The sequence below is a fragment of the Vicugna pacos genome, unplaced genomic scaffold, assembly GCF_048564905.1.
Source record: "Vicugna pacos unplaced genomic scaffold, VicPac4 scaffold_20, whole genome shotgun sequence".
NCBI lineage: Eukaryota > Metazoa > Chordata > Mammalia > Artiodactyla > Camelidae > Vicugna > Vicugna pacos.
In genome coordinates, this window is record NW_027328741.1 from 73,185,276 (window position 1) to 73,201,910 (window position 16,635).

Genomic DNA, 16,635 nt, shown 5'->3' on the forward strand with positions numbered 1-16,635 from the left:
AAATAAGTGTATTATGAAATGCATGTTCATAACAACATAATAATAAGACTTTGCCATATAAATGGAATCAAATGTGATACAAGTAACTGTGATTTTATTCCCATACTTATTTGATTCATATTATTATTTTAAAGTATGCAGAAATGAGTCAGAAGGAAAGCATTTTAAAAACCATTCACAATAATAAGAAAGATATGACATTCTTTAAATCAATTCTATAAAATTTGGACTCATAAATGATGAACAAAACAGAGGATAGTCACAGGAAAGTGCTTTTTGGTGCGCCTGCCTTTAAAAAAATACACAAGCCTACCTTGAACATGTAAGAACTTAGAGTTACTGGAAAGAGAGACTAAGGGAAGAAGATGAAAGAAGGGGGTCTATGAGAGACACTTTAAAATAAAGCATTAAGAGCCAGTGACAAATGAAAATTAATCATAATTGAATTAAAAATAAATCCTTGAAATTTTAGAGTAATTCAATTTACAAAATCATTGTATTACACTTCCCAACCAGGCACTTTTGTAAAAGGTAAAATATACCTATGGTTACAATTTAGTGTTGAATCCATAAAGGAGAGACTATAATCAGAGTATAGTCATCTAAAAAGAGCATGTTGTTTTCCTGGATAGAAGAAATCCAAGGAAACTGTAAAAACTTGAAAATTAATGCCAAGGATCTAAATCAGATTTTCAATAGGATAATTCACTTGTCAGAAGCAGCTTCCTAGGTTTGACTATTTTCTGATCTTACAGATTTTACTTACTTATCACAAAACCAATATAAATAGAAACTGAAATATTTTAAAAATAATGAAAAAATTGGTTTGTGCTTAGTAATTAAGAGGTTGTTCTGTTTTGCCAAACTGATGTAAAAGCAAAAACAAACTCTATTTCTTAAATTTTCTTGTTTTTATCCAAATTAAAACAGTATCAGGTAATGGAACACATCTGTGATTACCCTGAGATACATGTTGACCAAGAAGATATGTTTACTGTCTTAGTTACCTCAGCCCATTTGTGGAACCCAGAAGTCCAAATTTTTCTGCATCCCAGCTGGCAAAAATGGCAGTTCTTCTCAGTCTTCAGCTTGTAATCATTGTTAACATACATGGTTAGGTACATATGCCTATAAACAAAGGAAAATTCACTGAAGTCACTTTCTGTCATCACTTGCCATGGAAACATTATTTACCTCTACTAATCAGTTTTCCAAAATTCTGGACAACTTCTTATAAATCAGCAGTTCCACTGGTTAGGTCAATACCTCCAAATACCCAGAAGTCCTGATGATCTCCCAGAATAACACATCTGTCTGGAAAGGAAGGCATTCAAAAGAATGACAACTTAGAATGTATTATAAAGAGCAGTAATTTATGTTTTTAAATTAAACTTCCTCCTGCTTGAGTTTCCTCCATAGAAAACCATCAAGGTAGTGTCTCCTTTTAGAATTTACCTTTTTTCCCCACATTTAATTATATCACATCAACCAGGAAAAAAATATTAAGAGTTGATTAAGATTTACCTTCTCTTACTCCTGTAATCTTTGTAAAAACAAAATGTTTTAAGACATTTTAAAAAATTCACCAACTCACCAAGTTTCACAGATCCTCAGGTAGTTCTGATTATATCATAAATGCTTGTGACTTTCTTGAAGTTATGAACATGCATTTTAACCTTCCTAGAATTTCACAAAGGGAACAAATTACTTCACATAGAGCATTATGTCTAACAGGTTCCTTCCAATGTTTTATTATAAGTCTCAGAAGTACAGAAAACTGTTTAATAGGATGATAAATTCCCATATGCCCACCACCTAAATTCAATCATTGTTAATACTGTTGAACTATTTGCAAGCGAGTTGTGCAAATCATGACAGTTGTCTCCTATGTATTTAAGAATGCACCTTACGGTGAAATCAAATAAAAAAATCAGTATTTTGTATTTTTTCTCCCTCATAGCTCTATTGTTGGTATTTATTTAAACTCCAAAATTATTACTCAACATGAAAAAGAATCTTGTTCTTAGCAATTTTTTTTTAAAAAAAAATGTGTATTTGTCCATTTAGAGCTCAAATCAATTAAGGGATATAAGCCCCAGTTGCTTTTTTTTGATAGTTTGACCAGGGAAGATTTCTGTTTCTGACTTTTCTCTTAAACTGTTACTGAAGCTACATGCTCTGTTTTCCTTGTGTCTGTATGTATCTGTTTATAAATCACATTTTCCATTGTGTACCTCTAGAGGGTATTAATACATGAGATAATAAAGTCTCCTATGTTAAAGGAACTCTGTTCTAATTGAGTTAAATAAACACTTTTTAAAAATTCTTATAAAATAAAACTGAACTTCTAATACCTTAAGAGTTCTGAAATTTTAAAACAAGCTTCTTACAGAACTTATAAAATACTTGCAGAATCCAAATTCAAATTGCTAAGGCAAATCATTAATCAACAAGGCTCATTCAACCATTTTAGTTTAATAAAAAACAGCTATCTCCTCTCTGATTCATCAGTGTGAAGTTTCCCTTTCCCTCTACATTTCAAGCCAGTCAAACTAAAGTTCTGATCATGCCATGCTCTTTCCCAGCCCTGCACAAGCTGTCCTCTGCAGCTGGCGTTTACTGCCTGTCTTGATTCCGTGGAAAACTTACTGTTTGTGTAAAATTAAGCTCAATGAGCACATGTTCTGTGGTCATGCCTCCTTAATACCAGAACTGTCTGGGGTTAGTAACAGTAACGACTATGATGGTAAGCGCACGGGGCCATGTAGCAGTTACGCGTTCACCACTGTGACCACTTAACCCTCCCCCACAGAAGTGACCAGTGAACTTCGCTCCTTTCCCCCTTCTCTCCTACTCCTTCCCTTAAGTTAACCTAATATTTTGCATGTACAGTGTTTTGACAGTTATCTGAAACACTGTTTTAAACCGTCAGTTGAAAAGGGAAGACAAAATGTTACACCTGGCCCAGAGGAGGAGAGGGGTGGGGAGTGGCTCAGAGGAAGCCGAACAGGACGCGCGGCCTCGGATCACAACACAGCCCCTTTCCTTCCCAAGTTTCGCAGCCGGGAAAGCAGAGGCGTGGGGCCCGGACCGCTTCGGGGCCTTCGTGGGAGGCCGAGGGAGGGACGGAGACCCGCGCAGGGCTGGGGAGGGGCCCGCAGGGACTCACCGTCTGTGCAGCGGCTCCTGACCCACAGCTGGGCGGGCGGCGGTGGCGGTAGAGGCTGCGGTGCCGGCTGAAGGGGTGAGGCGGCATCGGCGGCGGTACCGGCTGAGGCGGCGGCCGCTGCGGTGCCAGCTGAGGGGGCTGGGAGGGCGGCGGTGGCGGTTGAGGCTGCGATGCCGGCTGAAGGGGCTGAGACGGCTGCGCGGCGGTACCGGCTGCGGCGGCTGTTCCGGCTGAGGGGGCCGAAGCGGCCCCGGCTGCGGTGCCAGCTGAGGGGGCTGGGCGGTCGGCGGTGACGGTAGAGGCTGCTGTGACGGCTGAGGCGGCTGTTCCGGCTGAGGGGGCCGAGGCGGCGGCGGCTGCGGTGCCGGCTGAAGGGGCTGAAGCGGCGGCGGTTGCGGTGCCGGCTGAGGGGTCTGAGGCGTCGGCAGCGGCTGCTGGAAAGACTTGTGGGACTCGAAGGCTTTCGCCTGGTTTTCCAGGGTCGCCATGGCGGCCTCCCGCCCCGCGTGTACAGCCCCCGGAGTCGCCGGCCCGACCAGCGGCTCCGGTCAGCAGCGGTGGCAGTGAACGAAGCTCGGGGCCACCAGCCGGTGCGGACCCCAAGCGCGCGGCCATCTTGGAGCCGTCCCGACAGTCCCCGCGGCCCTGCGTCCTGCCACGCTCGGCCGGTGGGGCGGGGCCGGGCCGCGGGATTGACAGCGGGAGGCAGCGGCCTCCGCCAATGGCTGCCTCGCTCGCCCCTTGGGCTCAAAGAGCCGCCACGGCTGCTGGAGTTACTGCCGTTCTTCCCGGCGAGGGACGGGGGGTACTACACGGGGATCGGGAGGGCGGTTCGGGGGCGGGGTTGCAAGGCACGGCGAGGAGGGTGGGGAGGGCGGGTGACTTGTGATTGAGGGTCTCTCTCGGCGAGGGGCGTCCCCGGATGACGCATAGCATGTGGCAGGGAGGCCGGGCAGTGGGCTGGGAGCCCGAGACCCCTGCAGGGCGCTTGCTCACCCCGCGGCGCGGGCGGAGGGCCGGCTCGCCGGACAGCCTGCTATAATATGTTGACTGTTACATATTTGGCCTTACCCTTGTTAGTAGCCTCAAATCACTCCTTGTTCACCTTCAGGATCATTACCATAGATATACTTCTGACAATCCTCGTACTTAACTATGTTCCCTCATGCTACAGGGTCATACACATGCTATTCTCACTCTTAGAAATAATCTTTTACAGATCAATCCCCTACTCCCCTCAAGGGATTTGCCTATCTAATTCCAATCACTCTCATTGCTCAGCTAATTTGTGAATTCATAAAGCCCATTACATTAACATAATTCCTTAACACCATGTAATTCTCCTTTATCACAATTATTAAAGTATACTTTATAATAACATAAAAACTCTTCCATGCATGAAGGTTGATATTCAACAATTAAGTTCACTGTATGAAGTTGTAAGTACATATACTGTATATTATGAAAAATGTTAAGGAATTACATACTATAGTTAAATTCATTCATATTTTTTTCATAGAAATATGGAAATATTTATTCCAAGTTGGATCATCACTATATGTGTGTGTGTATATATGAATATAACTTTCATCCTTCATTCACATTATAAGTTGTGATAAAATATTGCCGACAATTAACTTTTATACCAAGGAAGGAAAGAAGGAAAGAGGAAGGAAGGAAGGAAAGAAGGAAATGGAGGGGTTTTAGAACTCTTGAGATTGATACATATTAGATAAAAACTCAGATCTGTACATTTTTATATGATAATTATTTTCCTGAAATTATATAAAAACGCATAAAGAAAACTGAAAGCTAAATATAAAATTATTTACAACCCAAATTTGAGGTTAATTTATATCTTCAATTGATATGCATTTTTTTAAATTTAATATTACACTGTTCCATTGCTATAATCAAATTCATAAACAGAAAACTATATATGATATATAATCCTCTCACCATTTATAACATCTCTGAAAGCATTTTTGAAGTAGAATATTTTATATTTAAACTTTTTATCATTAGAAAGGCTTTGAATATTTTAACACTATTAGATTTAATTTACTTCATCGTATTATTTTTTCCAATGCATGTGAAATAATATCTTATATGGTTTTGATTCATTCTTTAAGTAGTTTGTTAATATTGTGTAATAAGTGAATTCATGGAATATTGTTATAGAGTTAGACATTTTTATTTGAAGATGTCATCTTTTGTAGTATAATAATAAGGCCATTATTGTAGGAATGTGAAGGAGTTAGACATTGCTTTTAGTAAAATCATCACTCTAACGGGCATATTGGCAATAGCAGCATGCGGTTAAGATCATGTCAATTTTTTGTAAATCTTTAACAAATTCTGAAATCACTCTGGTTGCTTGCAAATTTATAAAACACAATTACTTAGTGGAAGAACAAGGCTGTAGTCAGTGCATGACAAAGGAATGCTGCTTAATAAATAAGTGAGAAGAATTAAGTTTAATTCAAGGAAAGCAGCATTCTTAAAATATTTTGAATTGATTCGAGAAACAGAGATTTTATGATTATTTAGCAGAGTTTATATAGACATTTATGTGTGTGTGTGTGTATCCTTCATCTCTGTATCAATTCAAATAAGATTTTGCCAAAAAAATAAATTTTAGAGCCAAAAATACCAATCAAAAAGAAAGAAAAGAAGAGGGAAAGAAAGCAGGAAGGCAACTTAACATCAAAAAATTTCATCATTATTTACAGTAAAGATCTATATCAACTAAACATTTGTATTGTGACCTCCACATTACACTAAAACTTATGCCATTTACCTACAAATATAAGCTTTTACTTGCTTCTACAATAAATAATACATAAATTTAATGAAACTGCAGCTCAAAAGACGGAAATAGCATTAGAAATTCAGTCATCCAGTGCAGTAGCTAAAGCATGGGTATGACCTGACTCTAAGCAATCAGAGAACAACCAAGAAAATGTGCCAAACTGTTGGATATCCAGATTTGTTCCCAGGGCAGGGAAATAGGCATATCAAGATAAGTAAAAGAATATACCATGTTTAAAGCTTAATTATAATGCAAAATAGATATATATCTATATCTATTTCAAAATGTTAAATTTAAAATTGGACCAGAAAAAAAAATAAATAAAATTACTTCTATAGAGAAAACAAAGAATAGCCTTGTCTTCTTCTATTAAAGACTGACTAGCCACCAAATATTATGGAAATAGCTATAAAGCTTTAAGAAAAAATATTATAATTCTATAATTGTGTTACCACTAATGTTGTTATGTTTGTAGTTAAGCCAAAGTAATACCAAGACATTCAAAGAATCAGAAGGAATGGTAACTATATATTTATCCTAAAAATATATATATAAATACTAAGTAAAGGATACATTTTTTAAAATTTAAGAAGTACGATATGATTATATAAATGCTATGTTAAAGGGTATTGAATCTACAGGTAGACAAAATAAGGATCACGTCTATTTTGAAAATATTTCAAAATAAATGCCAATAAATAAAAGTAATTCTTAAAATGATACTTCCGTCTAACTTGTTTGATTTTGTAAATGCATGTTACTTTATATCAATTTGCATTATTGATTATTATATGGTTAATAACACAGATACAATTAAAAGAAAATTATAAAAAAGTTGAGATAGCAAAAATAACTTTCTTTTCTAATATTTACAAATAAAAGATTTAACAGTGAATTTTTATCAATCATAAGTCTTTATATTTTAAGTATAATATAAAATTATAATGGAGAAAAAAGTAAGCAAAAAATGATTCAAATAAAAATGTTAAGGGGAATAATCGTTTATAACATTTTTGTTTTTTCAGAGAAATGGCATCATAATGCAACTGATGGAAGTAATAATCTGAAAGGCTATTTTGGAAGGGTTGATGTCTTTCAGTTTGGTTGACTGACAATATGCTATTTGACTTTTGGATAACGTATGCCTGGAATTTGGACAGAAGGACAGGAAATTTTAAAGGCTTAATAAAGACAGTAATCTAGGAAATTATTTGGAAACAGGAATTATGTTGATGGTAAACTATGTGAACTATAAAGTCACCTAAATGCATTGAACCATGTATTTAAGAGGAAAACAGTATATATAAAAATATTTATAATTTACACTTGTCATAGTATCATAAGCTATTGAAATGAATGTAATAATTTTAATATGCATGTAATTTGTAGGTTGCAATTCAAAGAAATCAAACACTATTTCACTGCTAAAAACAGACATTATTTTGCTAATATGTGAAAATCAGTAATGTAATTACATTCATGCATCATTATGATCCGTAAAAGTAATACACTTTTATGCTGAGGCAATTAGATCAAACTTCATGAATAAGAAATATGGTAATGTGATAAACTGATCTTCTGGGAGATGCTGATTTTTCTTTACATGCTTTATGACTCAGGAATGTTTCATACTCCTCCTGAGACAGAGTAGAAAGACAGTGTGAATAATCAAAAAAAGAAAACATGACCGTTGCAGTGACACTCTGTGTTGCATTTGGTGCTTGACCACATCGGGGCACGATTTTACTGTTTTGAAATTTTTCTGCATTTCGGTGTTTATTTTGTACTGCAGGATACGTGGAGACCAAGTTATGCATCTTGTAATTTAATATTGAGATGATCAATTATGGAAGTGATTAACAGATGTTTCCTTTCATCACTCTCTTAGCTTTACTAACGCATACAAGTCTAAAAGTATTTTCATCAGCTGTTGACAGTACAACATTCACAATGTTATTTCACAAAGACCTCAGAAAAGACTGCCAAACATGGAGTACCAATTGAAGTGTAATTTCTTTGGTTTCCAATTTGAATTTATAATTTATGTGTGTAAAATGTTTTTAGTGGAGAGTATGGGGACTGAGCCCAGGACTTCATACATGCTCAACCTGTGCTCTACCACTGGGCTATACACTCCCCCCAAATTAGATTAGATTTGGGGTTTAACATCTGAGTAATATAAATAAGAACTGAAATTTATAAAATCCATGCTATAAAATTCATGATAGGAAGTAAAACATTGTCTAAAATAATGAAAAGACAACTCGCAGAATAAGAAAAGATACTCGCAAATCATACATCTGATGTGAGGCATAGATTCAAAGTATATAAAGAACGTTTACAACTCAACCATGAAAAGATGAACCAAAATTTAATATATGCACTCCAGATATTTCTACTACTTGAACATTAAATTGCCACAGAAGGAAATATGGAATATTGTCAAATTATATAAAGCTACATTTTAATTAGATCTAAAGGAGAACACTATAGTTTCAGAAATTTGGAAATGGGTTAGGAGCTTAAAAATGTATAACACTTTTACGGCTGGAAAGATTCCATTTCCACAGCTCTGACCCCTTCCTTTGATGCTTATGCCCTGTCAATAACATTATAACATTTTAAGTGCTCTACCTGCATAGAAGTTCTCAGCTCTCTGTCTTGAGGATGCTGCTAAAGTCATCCACTAAAATCCAAGTCACGTCTCATTTCTGTCCCCTACAAAAGGTTCACTGGCTTGTAAATGTGCCTACTGGGAAAGTTATTCAAGTTTCTTATCTTGGCTTCAGAGCCTTCCACACGCTGGTCTCGATCTGTCTGTTCACCTGCTGGGGTTCTCAGTAAAGCGTCAACCGCCCCGGACCCTTTTCCTTTCTGAACAGGTCATCCTGCTCTCTAGCCTTGACATCTAAGCGTGGTCAGTTCCTCTGTGCCAATGCCCCAGCTCAGACTGGCTTGCTCCCATATCCACCTCAAATACGCTTCCACTCCGACACCTTTGTCTTCTCTCCAAGGCAGCGTACGTCTTTCCATATGGAGTATCAGGACCTTGTGTCGTGCCCTTTAATTATTGAATCTAATTCAGTGATACAGAGGGGCGTTGTGTAGTCACTAGAAGCATAAATTCTGACGCCTGAGGGGATGAGGGCTAATCCATGTCTGTTAAGAGGAGAGTGACCTTGGGAAATTTACATAATTTCTAGGTTCAAATTTTCTCATCAGAAAAATCATAGGTAATCACTGAACCCATTTTGTTGGTTTAATTCAGAGCATTAATTTGGATCTTGCATACACAATATTTTGCATACTTCCTGGCATATGCATCGATTTGTATATATTTGCAATTCTTACCATTACAGGAAAAAAAAAAAACTAAATCCTTGAGGTGCCTGTATCCTGAATCATACCATAAATATTCTTGGCTCAAGCAATGTTTGTTAAGTGATTTTACATACCATGAAATGCACTGTTGGTTTTTTCCCCCCACAAATTCTGGCTCCAGAAATATCCATTGAGTGAACAAATTAATCAGCCTAAACTTGGCTAGATTAAATTTTTCTAATCTCTTTCCAATTCTTACTTCAATATAAACCTCTCTTTATATCACATAAACTGTTTTATTAAAATAGCATAAGTAATAATTTTTGAGAACCTTGTATTTTTGAAATTCTATCAGTATTTCCTGGCTTTTACATGTAATAAGATATAACATAACATTCTAGTAGGACATTTATAAAACACCTGTATTGCACTTGATTGGTCAAAACAACATGAACTGTTGGAAACACTGGATATCATCAGAGAAGTTCTGAGCTTTAGTTTGATGTCTGATATACATAAACAACGTGTGATATTAATACTGATGCTAGTGATGACAGTAATTGTCATTTATCAGATACGTTTTATCTAAGTCACTAACTCAGATAACTTTCATAATATTTGGGCTCTGTCATTCTAATATTATGGGTAGAGACACCTGTCTAAATTCGTTAAAAAACATAAAACTAATATTTAAAAAATATAACAACACATGTTTTTGTTAGTCTGACAAATGAGACACTATGAAAAGTCCTCATACAAAACAACTAGTTTTTGGATGAGAGATGTTTTAAAGACATTTCTGGCCAAGGAAACTGCTAAGTTCCTCCTGTTCAAACAAATAAGCAAATAAAGCTGGAGCAAAATCTTGAGCACCGAGAAACTACTAATAACAACTCATTCTGTGAACAAACCCCACATCTGCACTGTCATTGGATTCCTAAGTCTGGGTCTGGGCAGGTCGTTAGAGCTGACTGGAGACTGTGGCTTTAAGTCTGAAGTCCTACAAAAGGGGTAAAGTGCCCAAGGTTGGTGGCATCCCCAGGTTCCTGACAAAGACCGTCGCAGGGTCTCGCAGAAATAAGGGCCTCTGGCTGCCACTGATGAAAACCAACGGCATTCGAGTTTAGAGTTAAAGGCCACCAAGCCCAGGACAAAACCTCCACGAGGAGTGAGAATCAGTAGGTTGGATGGGGAGACCTGCATCCCCCAGAGGACTTCAGACTTGCAAACATCAGTAGCAGAATATAAAATAACCACGTATGAATGTTTAAAGGTAAGACCAATGAGGTCACAAAAATGACCAGTAAGAGACTATCAAAAATGACCAGGCAGATTTGAAAGAGAACCAAATGAAACATTTAGGAAAAAAAATTTAGATAGCTGGGGAAAAAAAGCAAACAAACAAGATGAGTGGACCTCTTCAGACTTAACATAAAGAAAACTGGTGAACGGAAGACACCCCCCAAATTGTCTATAATTTTCATTTAGGGGAGATGGAAAATATTTTTTGAAACATTGAAACCTACGAAGGAAAATTAAGACTATCTAACATTTGTCTAATGAGTGCCTTCAAAGGATAGGAGAGAGAGAAGGAAGGTGAAGTTACACTTGTAATTATAACACGTTGAATTTTCCAAAACTGAAGAAGGATAAGGATCCACAGGTATTAACTCACAATCTATACCCAACAGGATAAACTAAAGCAAAAATAAATGGAAATACTGCAATAAAACTGTAGAAACAAAAGATTTATTTTGAAAGAAAAAGAAAAAAAGTTTACCTACAAGGAAGTGAGTATTAAACTGACAGATTTCTCAACAGCACCAGAAATATTTTTTAAAAAGTGAAAAATGTTCAAATTCATGAGAGAAAATCGTTATCAACCTAGAATTCTGTACCCATAAAATATGTCATTTAAACCAATTTGGGAAGTATTGACGTTTTCATAATATTAAGTTTGACCTATGAATTTGAAATGGTTTCCCTATTTAAGTTTCCTTTCATTTCTTTTATGATTCTTTCTGAAACATAAAAAATAATTTTTATGGTTTCAGAGTCGAAGTTTTACTTTTAGTTTTCAAAATTTATTCCTGAATATATTAGACTTTTTGATGTTGTTGTAAATGAAATTGCCTTCTTGTTTTTAATTTGTTTCTTCAATGTTAGCACACAGAAATACTATACTCCTCAAAATTGATCTACAATTTCAAGGTGATTTCTTACCAAGAACTCAGATGTCTTTTTTATATGCAGCATTGGACAAGCTGATCTTAAAAATCATTAGGAAATGCAAGAGGATCAGAATAACCAAAACAATTTTTAAAAATTAAAGTTGGAAGATTCACATGTCCCAATTTCAAAACTTACTACAAAGTTCAGTAATCAAAACAGGATTATGTTGGCATAAGACTAGACATAGAGATCAGAGAAACAGAATTGAGCATCCAGAAATAAACTCTCACCTTTATGGTCAACTGATTTTTGACTTAGGGTACTAAGACAATGAAGGAAAAATAGTCTTTTCAACAAATGGTTTCTAAACACTTGGTTATCTATATGCAAAAAAAAAAAAAGTTGGACCTGTACTTCATGGTTTGTGCAAAAATTAACTCAAAGTGAATTGAAGACCTAAAAGTAAGAACAAAACAATAAAACTAATAGAAGAAAATCAAGTAGAATTATTTCATAACCTTGAATCATTTAGTGATCCCTTAATCACTTAATCACAAAAGCATAAGCAACAAAAGAAAAAAAACAGATAAAGTAGACATTATTAAAATTAAACATGTTGTGCTTCAAAGAACCCCAGCAGGAGATTGAAAAGACAACTCGCAGAATGAGAAGTGATACTCACAAATCATACATCTGATGCGAGACTTAGATTCAAATTATATAGAGAATGTTCACAGCTCAACCATCATCAAAAGATGAATAATTTTAAAATTAGGAAAGGCTTAGGAGAGATATTTTTCCAATGACGATGCACACATGGCCAATAAGCACATGAAAGGTTGCCAAATACCACTAGTCATTAGGGAAATACAATCAAAGCCACAGTGAGATACACTTCATACCCACTATGTTAGCTAGAATCAAAATGACAGACTATCACTCGTGTCAGCGAGGGTGTGGAGGAATTAATACCCTCCTCCATTGGTGGTGGGGAATGTAAAACGGTGCAGACACTTTGGAAGACAGTTTGGCAGTTCCTCAAAACATTAAACACTCTTATAATGTAGGAATTTCACTCTTAGGTATACGACCAACTGAGCTGAAATACGTCCACATTAAAACTTGTGCATGAGTGTTTATTTAGTAGGAAGAAAGATGGAAATGACTCAACTGTCTATCATATGATGAATGACTAAACAAAATATGGCATATCTGTAAAATGGAATAATATTTGGCTTTAAAACAAAGTGAGAAGGGATGAGAGTAGCACACCATCACATGGTATTTCTGTGTTGGCTGTAATGGACTTAAATAACCTCAGTAGCAAAGATATTAGTAGAAAGTAGCAAAATTATTAAAAGGTGAGGAATTGTGAGTATTATTACCTCTGTTTTAATATAATTATTAATTATAAATTTCTACAATTTAATTCATAACAGTGGCTATGTTTAACAACAGGCTGACAAATTTTCTAGGTATTTAACAAAGGGCTCTGTTGTGTCTGTAGGAGTGTGCTGTGCACAGCTGGCTATGCCCCACCCACGGGAGCTGTGACCAGAGAGCTTGTGGGCCCCTCCTGTGAAGAGCCCTGTGTCTCCCTGTCTTATTGTGATGTTTTCTCCACCCTCAGGCTTTATTTCTGGAAATAGCCTACTTTTGGAATGCACCCGCTAACCATCAGGTGCAGTAACTTAACTCATAAACAGAAAAATGAATTTCGGGTTCATTTAGCAGATTGTTCATATTCCTGGTTCTGTGCACCTGTTATAAAATAGGTTTTGGGGGAAAAATGAAGCACTGATGTGCTACAATGTGGATGTGCTTTGAAAATATGTGCTAAGTCAAGGAAGTTGCAAAAATCTTAACATATATAATAATTGTATTTATATGAACTGTCCAGAAGAGGCAAATCCATAAAGGAAATTAGGAGTTGCTAGTGGCCAGGGGATTAAATATGAGGTTTGTTTCGGGGTTGATGAAAATATTCTAAAATGGAGATGGTGATTATGGTTGCACGACTTCACGAATATACTAAAAATGACTGAATGGTACCCTTTAAAATGGCGGGATTCATTCTATGGAACTGTGTCTCAATAAAGCTGTTGTAAAAATACAGATACATGTGACAGCTGAGGACACTGAATACTGGTTAAACAGGTGATGATGATAAGAAATCATGTAAACAATTTTTAGGTGTGATGCTTTGTCATTATGCTTTAAAATAAGACCACCTATGAGTTGATTATTATTGTACAAAATTGATAGATATATGGGAGCTTTGCATTCTGATTTCTACTTTTGATAAAAGTAGATATTTGGAAATTTTCCAGGAACGTAAGGAGGGGGAAACAAGAGTAACATGTATCAATTATATAATTATCAGCATGAAAAGAAGCTAAATCATTCCCAGAGAATTTGTTAGAAACAATAGATGTCTAAGCTGGCTGTGTATAGTATCAACATACAGAACATCAATTGTATTTTGACACAGAGGCTAAAACACAGTGCAAATTCAAGAGGGTAATTTGAGTTTAGTATTTCCTTCCAAACAGAAGATTGTTTTAAAGGTACGTAGCTTCTCAATTTGGGCACAAAGCTGCATTAGAGTTTTAACCTTGACTAACAGAGTTATGACATTATGCTATAAAATTCATGATAGGAAGTATAAAATTGTCTAAAATAATGCCAGCCCTTGTGAGAAAACTAGTAAGAATGGCAAACAATGTATGAGGTTCTAGTCCCAGAATTATTTACTATATCAGATATTCAAACACTTATCCTTCTGGACAAAAAGTCCTGAATAAAGAGAAAATCTCAGATACAAGTATTTGCTTTTCTCATATATTATCAGCAGTCTTGGGTAAGTTAATTAGCACTTTATCTCTTTTATGACTCAGTAGTTCTGGCTAAAAATGCTTTCTGTAAATCTACTCTGTGTTATAACATGTTACATTTTCAGTTCTACTCTGTGATGAGGTTTTTATGTTAAGAGATGAAAGTTGGCAGAAAAGCTGTAAAATCTCTCTTAAGGAACATTGTGTGAAACCAAATTATTTTCTTATTCTCCACATAGGAATTTATACTTTAATTCTGCAGAAATTGTTGGGTGTTGATGATTTAAAATCATTTAAAACCAGCACACTTTCAGTAAGATCACCTTTCCTCCCATAACGTGGGGAACAAAGACTAGGCTAACACAGTGTGAACATCTAACAGGAAAGAATGACGTAGATGCTGGCATTTGTTTTTCCAGGTGATGCCTGTAAATTCTCGATCTTAGTGGAGAATTAAAATGATTTTCCATGTGAGACAGACCTGAGTGCTTGTATCAATATTTCAATTTTAACCAGACTTTAAATAGCCTTTGAAAAAACTCATTGTAAGTTCTTCCATTTAAAGTATGAACATTTCACAGGTTTGGGTTATGTCTTTGAGTGAATCTATAAAATACTTCCATTTGTTATTGGGCGAATTAAATGAGCTGTTTATTTTCTACAGAAAAGACAACTCTAAGTAGAGAAGTCACCTTCCTCAGAGTAAGTTATCAAGGTCAATGAAGAATTATCTGTATAACTTATAAATGTCCAAGTGCCAATAAAAACCATACATGAATTATCCGGACTCTTAAATAATTCACGGGTATAATTACATAAGCCCTGGTGTATCAGATGATGGCGTATGTCTTTTGAGAAGTATTTAAAATGATGGAAGCCATCATCTGAATGGTAAAATGGGTCCTGAGTACACTACTCATTGTTCATAAATTAATAAACTCATTGTTAATAAATAAAAACATGTTGAACTTGAGTTTCCTGATCTTGGCTGAAGCAAGGATGTGAAAGACGTCACAGAAAGTTACTTGCTCAGCATGAGCTGCTTTGTAAAGGTGGTGTGCAGGACATCCGCCTCTGAGCAGGTGCTCTGTCCCATACTGGACTTCTCGGCTCAGAATATTTGGCCACAGTGTCCAGGAAAACCACATTTTAAAGCCAGCCTCCCTGGTGACTGTTATACAGCCTTTTATTTGAGGATAATGGCAATAAGGGGAACACGGACATTCCTCCCATGCTCTCAGGAATCTTTATGGACAGGTCGTTATCCAGCCACGAAAGTCACTGTCTTATGTCACAAGAGGAATGCATTGACAGTTTTTATTCTAGCTCTGTCACCAATTTCTTCGGGCGCCACTTGTCGGAGCCAGCCGACAATCGATCAGGTCCAGAAATCTGTGCTGCAGGACTGAGAAAAGAAAGACAAGACTAAAAGGAAGACAAGACTAAAAGCTGGGGGAGAGGGTCTCACTCTAGCCCGCAAGACGCTAGGTCAAGAGTGGACCTCGTGTTTATTTCCAGCAGTTAATTTATATGCTTTTAACCCATAGGCAACAGTATCGTAGGTAACGGATTGTTTTTATGATCTCTTAACAATGTGTACTAAAATCAGTAACTTGTGCATAGTTACATACATCATTATTGTTTATATTTCTCATCAATCAAGACTAACCGTTCCCCATGAGCTAACATTATTGATTACTGTATTGTTCCTCTAGGCTAAGATTTGTGTATTGGTAACTCAGGTAATTGTCGCTAAGATCACTAACTTATGTAACTTGTGTATTGGTAACTCAGGTGATTGTTACTAAGATCACTAACTTGTGTGACCTGTATCTCTCTTTCCAGAAGCCCCTGTTCTTAATAACTCAATGGCATCAGGATGTTTTTCCGACTCCAAATGCACCTGCTGTTTTTCTAACAAAGGGGTGGCGGGACAGAGATTGTCTTTGCTCAGTCAGCCTTAGAGCCTGACGCCCCGCACTCTGGGAGTTTAGGCCCAGTTTCTGTGCTCGGCAGTCCCAACCTCAGAGCCTGGCGCCCCGCACTCTGGGAGTTTAGGCCCAGTTTCTGTGCTCGGCAGCCCTCAGGTCATGAGTGGCCCCCCGCAACTCCCCCTTTTTTAATTTTTAAATAATGACAGATGCATCCAGGTCCAGAACATCCCGCCATTATTGCCGATGAATTCGGCTAAACGCAAGCATCCGTTGCATCAAGAATTCGGACAAACAAGAGAGTATACAAGGGGCCATACAAATCAGGATCAATATTATTATGACAATCACCAGAGCATGTTTCCACCAGTCACTTTTAAACCAATCAAACCAATG

At 36.9% G+C, this 16,635-nt stretch overlaps 1 protein-coding gene across 1 annotated transcript; it reads right to left on the minus strand.

Annotated features, from left to right (window-relative positions):
• Positions 1 to 1,550: 1,550 nt before the first annotated feature.
• Positions 1,551 to 3,910, minus strand: LOC140693951 (uncharacterized). The gene is made up of 2 exons (XM_072957480.1): positions 3,170 to 3,910; positions 1,551 to 1,680 (listed from the first exon to the last, which is right to left on the minus strand). Exons 1-2 carry the CDS (start codon positions 3,782 to 3,784, stop codon positions 1,672 to 1,674), a joined length of 624 nt encoding a protein of 207 aa, XP_072813581.1. The 5' UTR covers positions 3,785 to 3,910; the 3' UTR covers positions 1,551 to 1,671.
• Between the last annotated feature and the right edge of the window lie 12,725 nt (positions 3,911 to 16,635).